Genomic DNA, 13,080 nt, shown 5'->3' with positions numbered 1-13,080 from the left:
GGACACCAGAGTGCGGTGAGGAGGGTGTCCGCCTACGGGGGCAACCTGTTTTCTGGAAGTGGAGTGAGAGCCGGTGAAGAAGACATCCTGCAGATGGACGGCTCAGAGCCAGAGTGGAGGGGAGAAAGCATTCAAGGTGCCCAATACAAGGATCGCACCCATGGGTGGGGAGGCTGGGGCCTGAATGGGGTGAGAAGAGTGTGAGGTGTCAATTGTGGAGGTGGGTTACACACAGGGAACTGATCAAATATGTAAATGTTTAAGGATAGTGGGATTCTGGGAGAAGGGAATTACAAATATGAAGGGGGAGGAAATTAGAATGAGTTCTGTGTTGTTGGATTCAACTCAGAGGTAGCAGTATGGAATCTTGGTTTTCTATTTTGAGCAATAGAATTACATATATTATGTTCTATGTAATGTATACGTATTAATATATACGTGTGTCAGTAAATGTGTACCTACGGTCCCTGACTTTGTCCACTGATAGGAACTGGGAACAGCTTTTCTATACATGCCAGATAATAAATTAAGCCTGGTTGGATGACCCAGATTTTAGGTCTGGCACTCAGATTTTTTTTTTTTTTTTTTTTTTTTTGTGGTACGCGGGCCTCTCACTGTTGTGGCCTCTCCTGTTGCGGAGCACAGGCTCCGGACGCGCAGGCTCAGCGGCCATGGCTCACGGGCCCAGCCGCTCCGCGGCATGTGGGATCTTCCCGGACCGGGACACGAACCCGTGTCCCCTGCATCGGCAGGCGGATTCTCAACTACTGCACCACCAGGGAAGCCCTGGCACTCAGATTTTGGTTTCTATATATCATTCTTTAAGAAGGAACCATGATCCTGGGAGAAATGGCTAGTTCCAGGACTACAGGGAAAGTACAAGGTAAGTCCAGAGCATCGTGGTGTTCTAGGTAGTAAGGAAGTACTCAAAGAAAGGTAACAGGATGTCACAAAGACATAAAAACCTTGAAGGGCTTCCACTGGTGACATCTGAGACAATGAGTATCAAAATAAATGATAGCAACAGATAGTGACTTCTTGTATAAGATAGGAAACTGTAAGTCTATTCTGATAGGAAAAATAAATTAATACATTGGAAATTTGATCATGATCAGGATACTTACTGGGTAGAATTAATACCTATTAATTAAAAAGGAGAAAATAGTAACTTTACAATGGAAAAAGCTGGCAGGCACCACCTTAATCAAATGATCAAATTGAACATCTTCAGCAATGGGACAACTTGAAATCCTGTGCCACTGATACAAAGAACACAGTGGCAGTTCCGTGGTATTCCTGCCAGAGGGGCAGCACCTGAATCTAATCTTGAGCAAACATCAACAAACCCACGTTGAGATACAGTCTACAAAATAACTACCTGTTATCATCTTCAAAAGAGTTAAAAGCAAGAAAGTCAAGTGCAGTAGTACATTGGGACACAGTGACTTGTGATGTCTGGTGTTCTTATTTTTATTTCTTTGCTAGAACTCAAAATACTTTTATGGGTAATTTCTGCTGATGATTGAAATTCTTGTAATTCTAACAAAAGCCTTGCAGCAAGCATGGTCATCTGACAATGCTATTATTTTATTAGCAGAAAACAGAATTTAGGAAAAGAGCCTCTAGAAGATTTGTCGGAGTGTGTTAATGCAACTTTTCATCAACTTTTCCTACCTCCTCATCTTCAAAATTTATAAATCAGTTATGTTCTTTCTTTCTCTCTCATTCCTTCCCTCCCTCCTTTTCTCCCTCTCTCCTATGGTGTTCAGTGAGAATTTTAGTAGAAAGATCGTTTACGTAGGTGGTCAGAGGATCTGATTTCCAGATCTGGCCCTAGCAGTTTTTTTTTTTTTTTGTGGTACGCAGGCCTCTCACTGTTGTGGCCTCTCCCGTTGCGGAGCACAGGCTCCGGACGTGCAGGCTCAGCGGCCATGGCTCACGGGCCCAGCCGCTCTGTGGGATGTGAGATCCTCCCGGACCGGGGCACGAACCTGTGTCCCCTGCGTCGGCAGGCGGACTCTCAACCACTGCGCCACCAGGGAAGCCCCAGCCTAGCAGGTTTTATATTTATGCTCTTGGACAAATTATTTACCTTTTCTAAGCCATTGTTTCCCCACTTGTGAAACGGGCATACTCATACCTGCTTAGGTCATATTACCGTGAGGGTGAAATGTCAGTATGTTAGGAAAATATCACACTGTAGATATGAGCTGGTACATACAGTAGTGGTAAGCTCTGAAACCTCTGTCATTTATAAAAGGACACAAGGGTGTTTAGAGTGTGACACTCTTTATCCCACTGAGTATCTTGGCATTCTGCACAGTACTTGCACGGCTGACTTTGAAGTACTGCTTACATAGCTTTGTATGGCTGTAATGACTTTTCAGCAAGGGCACTGCCAATCTGTTTTGGTCAAGGTGGATACTGTAGCTTTTGTGTCCCAAAATGCTCTCAAGTACCATAAATTATGTGACCTAACAAGGTCTTACTTGCACCATATGCAGCAGAATGGACTTCTTGAGAAGGTTGGCAGCTACCCATGTTGTATCAAAGGTTACATAGTAAATGGTTTTTGCGTACTTCTGAAACTTGTCAGTTTATTTTTTTCTCTCTGAGTGACATAGGAGAAAATTGACACTCCAGTCATAGTTTGGCTCATAACTGCTGCTATTTTTAAAAGTCAGAATATTTTATTTAACTAACTATAGTTGTTTATGAAATAGGATACATTTTTAAAATGCTTTAAAGCTCAGCTCATTAGCAATTAAAAAGTGGGTCCAGGGCTTCCCTGGTGGCGCAGTGGTTGAGAGTCCGCCTGCCGATGCAGGGGACACGGGTTTGTGCCCTGGTCTGGGAGGATCCCACATGCCGCGGAGCGGCTGGGCCCGTGAGCCATGGCCGCTGAGCCTGCGCGTCCGGAGCCTGTGCTCTGCAATGGGAGAGGCCACAGCAGTGAGAGGCCCACGTATTGCAAAAAAAAAAAAAAAAAAAAAAGTGGGTCCAAGACAAAAGGCTTGACACATGCGTTACCAAATCATAACATAGTTAAACTGAAAAAGCTATCTGCTCAAAGGTGAAAAGACAGAGTCTTGTATTCTGGTTGTTTGTTGCTTTTTCTTTCTTTTTTTTTAAAATTAATTAATTTATTTATTTTGGCTGCGTTAGGGTCTTCGTTGCTGTGCGCGGGCTTTCTCCAGTTGTGGTGAGCGGGGGCTACTCTTTGTTACTGTGTGCAGGCTTCTCATTGCGGAGCACGGGCTCTAGGCGTGCAGGCTTCAGTAGACATGGCTCTTAGGCTCAGTAGTTGTGGCGCACGGGCTTAGTTGCTCTACAGCATGTGGGATCTTCCCAGACCAGGGCTCGAACTCATGTCCCCTGCATTTGTAGGTGGATTCTTAACCACTGCACCACCAGGGAAGTCCCTGTTGCTTTTTCTTAAATTGAAGCTTTCTAAAAGAGGAACATTTCCAAATATATTTATTAATATATGTTTACAGTTCTAAAAGAGAAATATTCACTAATATAAAGTGTAAGTTGTTAGAAAACAGTCCTCAAGGGACTTCCCTGGTGGTGCAGTGATTAAGAATCCACCTGCCAATGCAGGAGACGCGGGTTCGAGCCCTGGTCCTGGAAGATGCCACATGCTGTGGAGCAACTAAGCCTGTGCACCACAACTACTGAGCCTGCGCTCTAGAGCCCTCGAGCCACAACTACTGAAGCCCGCGCGCCTAGAGCCCATGCTCCGCAACGAGAAACCACCGCAGTGAGAAGCCCGCACACCCCAATGAAGAGTAGCCCCCGCTCACCACAACTAGAGAAAGCCCATGCACAGCCACGAAGACCCAACACAGCCAAAAATAAATAAATTTATTAAAAAAAAAAGTGAGTCCTCATTTCACTTTCTCTTCAGAGTAATAGCCATTGTCCTCACTTGTTGAAAGGTGTGAATTAATGATTTTGGTAGAGTATAATTTTAAAGTAAGTTTATTTTTCTTTGTGTGTAAGAAAAACTCATGGATAAAACACTCCTATGAGTAATATGTGTCATTTAAGTGTTTTTCTAATGATGGAAGTTGTTTGATATCCATCTGACTACTTTCTCTATTGTGACCAAATAACCTGTTTGAGATAACCAGGCAGGTTGGCATGTAAGTAGCAGCTAAAAAATAGCAGAAAGCAACATGGCCCATTTTTCTTTTCCACACACATGAACCCAATAATTTATCAGCTAAAAGTATAGTTTATTACTGGAAGTAGGTCATGTTATAATATAGAACTGAAGAACTGGAAGAGCCTTCATCAAGTTCTGGGACATTTGCAAAATAACCCTTAACCAATGTAGGTTAATTGGTTTTATTTGTAATTCTACTTTTCACAAAGCTCTATCTTCAGGAGGTAGTACTGAGTCAGAGCTCAAGAACCTCCCTGAATTCAAATTGCTGCTCTGTCCTTTAACTGTGTAAACATTGGCAATCTAATCTGTAAGAACTTCAGTCTCCTTATCTGTAAAGTTGAGCCAAAAAACTATACCTACTTCATTAGAATTGTTGTGGGAATGAAGCAGGTAATGCGTGGTAAAATATTTAACCGAGTACATGGCGCGTGGTAAGCATTCAGTAATACAGATGCAGCTGTCTGTTTTATGATTGATATAGTTGTGATTTAGGGAGCCACCAGAAATAGAAAATTATAATTGATATACATAGATAAGAATAAATATGGCTTCTGTGAAACAAGGTAGGATACCGTAAATATGAGTCCATGGAGAACAGGAAAGAACTCTTACAACTTTCTGATGGTGAACATAAAAAGAAAAATTCAGTAGAAGGCTAGGAAACTAGTGTTGAAAAAAAACTTCCGGAAAGTAAAGCAAAATGACAAAGAAATAGAAAATAAGAGAACGAGGTTAAAAGTTATCAGGAGATCCAAAAGCCAAATGGTAGGCGTTCCAGAAAGAAAATGCATGCAGACATTTTCAAAGAAATCATTTAAAAGTTTTCTTAGAGCTGATGGACATGTTTCAAAATGTAATGGGCTCAGAAGATGCACAATAGAAAGACTGAAGACAGCCATGCCAAGGCACTTCATTGGGAAATTTCAGAATGCCCCAGGGTAAACTTAGATTCTGCTCCAGAGAGAAATAGCAGGGCACACATACAGCTGAAGAATCGCAATGACATTAGATTTCTGTACCAAAAGACAGTTGAGCAATGTTTACATATTCTGAAGGCACGTTTCCAGGCAGAATTGTATATTCAGCCTAACTATTAATAAAATATAAGCATAGAACAAAGACACTTACAGACATGTAAATTAAAAAATAATTTACTTCCCAGTCTCCTGTTCTCAGAAAGCACCTGGAGTATATGTTCCACCAAAATGAGGAAGTAAACTAAAAAAGAGGAAGACATGGGCTCAAGGAAGCAGAAATTCCAACATAGAATAGCATCAAAGGAAATTTCTAGGTTGATGATGAAGGATAATACTGGAAACATCTATTCAGCAAACCTAAATTGCTACCAGTCCAGACTGGGGCAGGAAGACAGAGATCTCCAAAATGGGTAGCTCAAAGAAAAAAAAATGTAATTAATGGATTATGTAATGTTTGACCATATTGAGATTTGTTGGTAATAGATTAATGATAAATAAATTAGTAGTAATAAACTGGTGATTACTGAGGTAGTTGTTAACTCCATGAAGAACAAAATTGTACAAGATGTGAGTTGTATTAGTAGTAAAATATGTAGCTCAGGTGCAAACAGTATTTACAAGGTCGTAAAAATCTAAGCACAAAATATTGGTTTAACTGACACGTGATATAACTCTACTGAGAGAAGAGGGGAAGAGAGAAGTGTGTATGGGGATGGGTAATGAAGTAAGAATCCTAAAGTCTCATCTTCCAGAGTAGGAAGTCAATGGATAGTGCCTAAAATGGAAAGATTAAGGAACAGGAATGTAAGCTGAATAACAGAAGCATTGATATAAGTAATTTCAAGTGTTTGCTTTTGGGGAATGAGATTCAGCATGTGAAGGAGGGGGCTGGTGATTGCCACTTAACATAAGTTTGGTAGCACAGTTTGACTTTTGAAACTTTGTGTAGGTATCACTTTGATTAAAAATTAAAATGAAACTTAACCCCCCCCCCCAGTTAAACCCAAGAAATGTTGGGAGACACACTTTAGAATTGTAAAGTGCTATAAAAACGTTGTGCGTTTTTTCCTTGTGGAGAGTCACTGTCACACTGACTTGACGTATTTCTAGTTATTCTTTTTAGAACTTTCCCATGTGTTTTATTTTTTATTATTATTATTTTTTTAACCTCTGAGAAGACTTTATTGTTACCGAAGAGTAGGTAAAAGAATGTATCTATTCTTTTTTTTTTTTTTTTTCAGTGGTTAGAATTCTATAATGTACTCTGTGGAGCTATAAGACCCCAGATGATCTGGCCTCCTTTTTTTTTTTTTTTTTTTTACAACTTTATTGGAGTATAATTGCTTCACAATGGTGTGTTCGTTTCTGCTTTATAACAAAGTGAATCAGTTATACATATACATCTGTTCCCATATCCCTTCCCTCTTGCGTCTCCCTCCCTCCCACCCTCCCTATCCCACCCCTCCAGGTGGTCACAAAGCACCGAGCTGATCTCCCTGTGCTATGTGGCTGCTTCCCACTAGCTATCTACCTTACGTTTGTGTTTTAGAGTTATATAGAACATCTTAGTCTGTATTTTGTCTCTTAAGACCTTCTATGTGCTGTGGTTCCTAACCAGCCTTTCCATCTTCTTTCCTTCAATACTTGGCTTCAGTCTCTTCCTACATGAAGTGTAGAGAGAAATAGATGAGATGATCCCTTTGGTTCTTTTCTTAGATCATCACCAAAGAACTGTGTGAAAAGAAAATTGAGAACCAATTCACCAATATTGAAGCAGACTTTCATCTAGTGTTCTAGAGAGACTTTACTGAAGTAGTTTTGCATTATGGAATAATGAATGAAGCTAAATCCATACATTTTAGGATGCAGTTTTCTTTTTGTAACCTGTGTTTATTATAATCCTATAATGTAAATTATGATCTAGGTTGTAGGGAGGTTGTATGTATTAAACCATTTTCTTTTATAACTGTTGTGGTTTGTTGTGCTGTACTTTCCACATGGGTGTTTATCTGTTTGTGACACCAAGTTCATGGGACTCTCACTGATGTTATGGGTGCATAATGTTGGACTTTGTAACCCAAGTCACTTCAGTAAGCTTGGTCTGAATATCTGGTTATCTAATGGATGATTTAGAAGTAATGGAAGTAGATTGCGGTTAGTTCTCTTGGCCATGCTGGAATGGCTGTTAATACTGCCAACAAATTTGAACCCCCAATGGATCAATGTAATGCTAACATAAAGAGGCAACTGCCTTTTATAGTTTTAAAGTAAAAATTCAAACCCTATGAACGATTTAATTTTATTCTCCTCACTCAGGGAGCTAACAGAATGAGAGGTCGGCTTGGAAGTGTGGACAGCTGTGAACGATCCAACAGTGTTGCTTCAGAGAAGGTATCTAAGCAGAGCTCCCTTTTTTCCTACTATTGCAACTTGGTAAAAACCAACACTAATATGATAACATGCATGCTTAGTTATTTTGTGATGAGCTCTTTATGACTTCTAAAAAATAACTATTTGAGCCTTTATTATTTTAAAGAAGATTCTGGCTGTTAGCATGTTGCTCTTTATTCAACTGAGGCTTTCTCTTGCTGGGACAGAACACATCCCTTGCTGTCTAACTCTGCTCTGTCAGGCTTTTTACTGTTTGGAGATAGTGTACTTTGGGGGACAATATTTGAGCAACTGTTGATCCAAGGCCATAGTCAGGCTTTTTACTGTTTGGAGATAGTATACTTTGGGGGACAATATTTGAGCAACTGTTGGTCCAAGGCCATAGTCAGGCTTTTTACTGTTTGGAGATAGTATACTTTGGGGGACAATATTTGAGCAACTGTTGATCCAAGGCCATAGAAAAAGGAGCCGTATGATTATTGCGCTTATACAGTGATCTTTTTATCTTTTGTTCTCTCCTCATATGACTTCCCCCTCCCTCATATTTAACCCTTTTAACTGCAACATTAGGCTCTTCTTTATCTCATAGACAATTCTCAGTAGGTTTGGTTTCCTGTTTCCTGTAACATGTAACCTGAGGCAAATGCAACCAATTTTTTTTAATGGAAAAATATTAAAATATGTTCACTAAACTTTCTGTTGGTAGAATTGAGGACTTAGTCCAGTTATGAGTTGATGAGCCCTAACCAAAGTTTATCAAGCTAAACATTTCAACAGTGGAGCCTGTTCTGGAAAGTATAAACAGCATACTTGTCTAAATTGAAAGATTTATGATGTCTACCCAGGCAATATGGGAGGCATTCTGGCATAGCTCACTTTTCATTCATTTCCTGTTTTTCATGTCTTTTAAAAAATTTTTACCTCAGGGAACACGTAGTTAGATAGAAGCATCCATGGTGAGGAAAGATACTTAACAGGCTTTCTTTTATTTTCCTGAAATCTTTGCCATGAGACTTGGACACTTCAGCATTGTGATATTGTTTTGACAGTACAGGAAACATGCAACCGATATGTCACGGAAATCAGTAGATACGTAAATACAGACTCCACCCTCTTTCGGTCAGGATCTCTTTTCATCTTTCTGGCAACAGTGAGAACAGTACAGTAGCTGTAGAGCCTTTTACCACAAAGGGTTAGGGGAAAGAATACCTTTTCTTCTCATCCCTTTCACTTTCTGGCCTACCTTCTCGGACGCTGTCTTACAGCTGCTTATCAGAAGAAATGGGTTGTGGTGATAGTGATCAGCCTTCAGCATGGATTGGGTAAAACAAAACAAAACAAAAAAAAGCTACAACGGTTTGTCATGACTCAGGAGGAAGAAGAGGCACCCTGTCACTGTTGAGCTCTGCTTCTGAGCAGGTCTGCCATGATCGGTGTGGGAAAGAAAGGCCTGACTTCTTGCGTTTCAGGACTGCTCCCCAGGAGACTCCCCGCCAGGGACCCCACCAGCTTCCCCACTGTCCTCAGCTTGGCAGACGTTCCCTGAAGAGGATTCCGACTCCCCGCAGTTTCGAAGACGGGCCCACACGTTCAGCCACCCACCTTCCAGCACGAAGAGAAAGCTGAATTTGCAGGATGGGAAGGCTCACGGGCTGCGCTCCCCTCTTCTGTGGCAGAGCTCCAGCGAACAGTGCAGGTGAGTCCAAACCTCTCTCCAGAGGCTGGAACGGAATTCTCCTGTCACTCTCTTCTGACCACCGTGCAGTCAAGAGTTATTGTGACTTCATGCTGTAGTCTACATTTAGTTTTCAGAAAAATAAATTGAATTATAAAAACCTTCGTTACTAAGGGAAACAGGCAAGCTTTAAGGCACCCCGAAAGAGAAGAGTTAAAGCATTTTGGATGGAAATTTTTTTTTTTTCCCCAGAAAAACGGAGAAAACAAGATATCAGGCAGTTGTTTTGTCTGAAAAACCTTCTGACAACACATGTTCCTCAGTGTCTCTTTGACGATGGCTTTCATGAAACAGTCAGCAAATTTGCAAATAACATAGCAGAACTTCCTGTAAGCACAGGGGTTAAAAAAATCACCTACATGTACACATGAGATAAAAAACTGGCTGTATTTTATTTCATAATAAATTAAAGCCAAATGTGAAAATTGTTAAAAACTTTATCTAGAATAAAGTGATATTTACAAAGAAGAATACATATACCATAATTGGCAGGAAGTATCCATTAGAAACTATCTTGCATGGTATTTAAAAAATATTTAACAAAATCATTTGGCATTTGGTAAGAGATAATAAAGGGGGTAAATTTGGAATTGTAGAATGATTATACTTCTTACCGTGTAGTACAAATCAGAATTTATATCCTAGAACTAATTTTGTTTTTCTTCATTACCCATGAGTTTGGTTCAGGAAACGGTCTGATAGGGGTTCCAGTCAGAGAGAAAAAAAAACAAGAACAGAACTCTAAGTAAAAAGATTAATTTTTATATTAGTTGTTATCAAATTTACCAGCATTTCTTTTAAGGATGCAATTGAATGCTGATTGTTTTTTGAATAATTTGATATTAAAACATAAAATATTTAAGATATATAAAAATAAAGTAAATTAATAGAACTAATTATCCTCAGATTTTCTTTTATGAAAAAGGATTAAGTATTCATGTATATATGAAAAATTTTAATGATCATCTATATTTACCCAAGACATTAAGTCTCTTTTTCCAGGAAAAACTATTTTCAAGAATTTAAAACATTAATTATTTTAAACTATTAATGATGTCTGTTTTTCTTATGTTTTCCACATTTCATAAAGTATATGCTCAAAGAATTTCTGTCAATATGAAAAGATGCTATTTATATCATGGTAAAAACTTGCTATGAAAAGAATCTTCTGGAAAAAAAACTTTGTAGGAGATTTAGGGACTCAGATAAAACCATGGCTGCACAATTCCACAGGCTGCAAGAAAAGAACATGGACATTAATGTTTGTTAAGCCAAAGGGATTATGATGACTTCCAACAACCAAACATGTTGTTCTTAAATTTTTAGAAGGGTTTATATCTTTAAAATAATTAAGTCTTTGAACTACTGATAATCAGTTTTTCCTTCTGGAACTTGTTTCCTGTAATTATTTGTGCTTTCCTACTTTTTCCCCTTGAAGTATCTTTTGCATGTCAAAACAAACACTTTTTGTCCTAAAATTGTTAAGAGCTTTTTAGAGACAAACACATATGCTTAGAAACGCTGCATAGATGAGGAATTCAGTTTGTGAACAATGAACTAGGTCATAGTCATCTAATAGAGAACTGCATGCATAGAAGTTTTTTCCATATAAATTCAGCCCTGATTACGTTAATAGCGAGAACCTGTGTATATGCTATTTCATAGTGAATGAAGATTGTGCCAAAATGTAAATTAAGACGAATTTGCTGTATTTTCTGTACCCAGCATCCTTGCATCAGTTTGGCGCATGCACAAGGAGAGTAATTCTTCCTCCAGTCTTCCGAGTCTTCACACTTCCTTCTCTGCCCCTTCCATCACTGCCCCCTCTTTCCTGAAAAACTTTTACCAGAATTCAGGTAGACTGTCCCCACAGTATGAAAATGAAATCAGGTGAGATCAGTGTCCTCTGTTTGCAAAGCAACATTTTCTGCAGTGATATACTGATATGTTACTAAGAAGTGGCTAATTAGCTTTAGAGTGACATGAATGCATCCGTATGTTGTGCTTGTTCTAACCTGTTTCTAATATATTGGTTTCATTTCCAATTAATTTGAAGAAAACTTTTAAAACCAGTGTTTCAAAGCTTTTTGATGACATGATTATCTTACTTTAGGGATTATATTTTTTGTACTATTTGTGTGTTTCTTTGCCTTTGGCCCCAGAGTCTAAGCCTTGTTTTGTTTGGGGCAAGACCTGGTGCTAACACATACTAAGCAAACCTCCCCTGATCATGCCTTTTTTTCTTAGCTTCTCTGGACATATCTTATGATTTAAGCAACTATACTAAAGTAATAGATATGATATATCTTTATATTTAAGTATATAGAATATTTCCTAGGCGTTTCTCTGATTTTTTCAATGACATAGACCTTCTTTTCTGAATCTCAGTGTAAGTCACATCATGGGTACAGGATCATGTCGATAGCAACTCCTTCAGACAACATGAGGGAGCTCTTGAATCTTGTAGACATTCAATTTTGCTTTGTTTTTTGTCCCCAGTATTGAAAACGTGTAGCCTATTCAATCTTTTTCCTTGCTCTTATAGCTACACAAAATTAAATATAGTGATTTTTTAAGAAGTGCCTTTAAAATTTTTTGAGATTATGAAATCTTACTGGTCATGCAAATTCTCAGTGGGATATTCTAGCCTTTGGAAAGTGGTGGATTAACTTGGGAATTCTTCTCAAGGGGTTGTTGTTGGCTCAGAAGCTTCTGAGATTCATTCTTTTTTTTGTTTTTTTTGCTGTACGCGGGCCTCTCACAGTTGTGGCCTCTCCCGTTGTGGAGCACAGGCTCCGGACGCGCAGGCTCAGCGGCCATGGCTCAGGAGCCCAGCCGCTCCGTGGCATGTGGGATCTTCCCGGACCGGGGCACGAACCCTTGTCCCCTGCATCGGCAGGCGGACTCTCAACCACTGCGCCAGCAGGGAAGCCCCCTCATTCCTATTTTTATGTGCAGCTTGAACCATTCATTTTTATTGCTGTATAGTATTCCATTTAGTACACCAGAATCTATCCACTCTCTTGCTGATGGATATTTGGGTTGTTTCTATTGTGCGATAATTGGCAATTTTTGCAGTCAGGGAGAGGAATACATGCTATCAACTAGCCTGTGTGCCACTAAAATCTTCTTGGGTATTCTTTTGGCCTCCTTTCTTTTAGACTTAGGGAATCCAAAAAGTTAGCATATAATTAGGTAACCCACAGTAACTAGTTAAATTAGAATAACCCTTGAATTATCCCTGAATATCTTTTGTCCATGTGTGTCGATTTTTTTCATCCCAAGAAAGATGATTAATATTGGATTACTAAAAAATTGAATCTGAACCTTCCTCTGAGTTAGTACAAAGTTATGTTGAAACATTGAATTGCTAGTGAAGAAAGTTGATGAAGATGATTTAAAAAAGTTTTTCAATGACAACCTTATGGGAGAAGATTTAAAGGAAGTTAGCCATAAAAATAGCATAATGTATATGGAATATGCAATGAATTTAGAGAACTGAGGATGTACACATATAAAAATGTCAGCTTGCCTCATCTCCAGAGTACTACCTATTAAGAATACAGTGCTTTCAATGACACCCATTTGCAGTTTCCTGTTGTTATGTTAAAGTGAGCATCTGGAGAATCCCTGTTTCCCTCCAGAAATAGAACCATGCCTGAGGTGACAATTAGGGACAGCCATAAGAAGGACAAAGGCTAGCTGTGAATAGGTTATAGAGTACAAAAGCAGTGACTTTTAAAAAAATAGATTATTTAGGCTTCCGTGGTGGCGCAGTGGTTGAGAGTCCGCCTGCCGATAAA

The 13,080-nt window shown here is 39.2% G+C and overlaps 1 protein-coding gene across 3 annotated transcripts in view; it reads left to right on the top strand.

Annotated features, from left to right (window-relative positions):
• TBC1D4 (TBC1 domain family member 4) overlaps positions 1–13,080 on the top strand; it is a 222,589-nt gene that overhangs the window by 160,492 nt on the left and 49,017 nt on the right. For all 3 annotated transcript variants that reach the window (XM_060079856.1, XM_060079857.1, XM_060079859.1), the window contains exons 9-10: positions 7,468–7,542; positions 9,012–9,238. In XM_060079856.1, coding sequence (XP_059935839.1) covers positions 7,468–7,542; positions 9,012–9,238 — 302 coding nt within the window. The remainder of the gene's footprint in view (positions 1–7,467; positions 7,543–9,011; positions 9,239–13,080) is intronic.

Source organism: Mesoplodon densirostris, chromosome 17, assembly GCF_025265405.1.
Source record: "Mesoplodon densirostris isolate mMesDen1 chromosome 17, mMesDen1 primary haplotype, whole genome shotgun sequence".
Lineage (NCBI taxonomy): Eukaryota > Metazoa > Chordata > Mammalia > Artiodactyla > Ziphiidae > Mesoplodon > Mesoplodon densirostris.
This window is presented reverse-complemented; position numbering and strand designations above follow the sequence as displayed.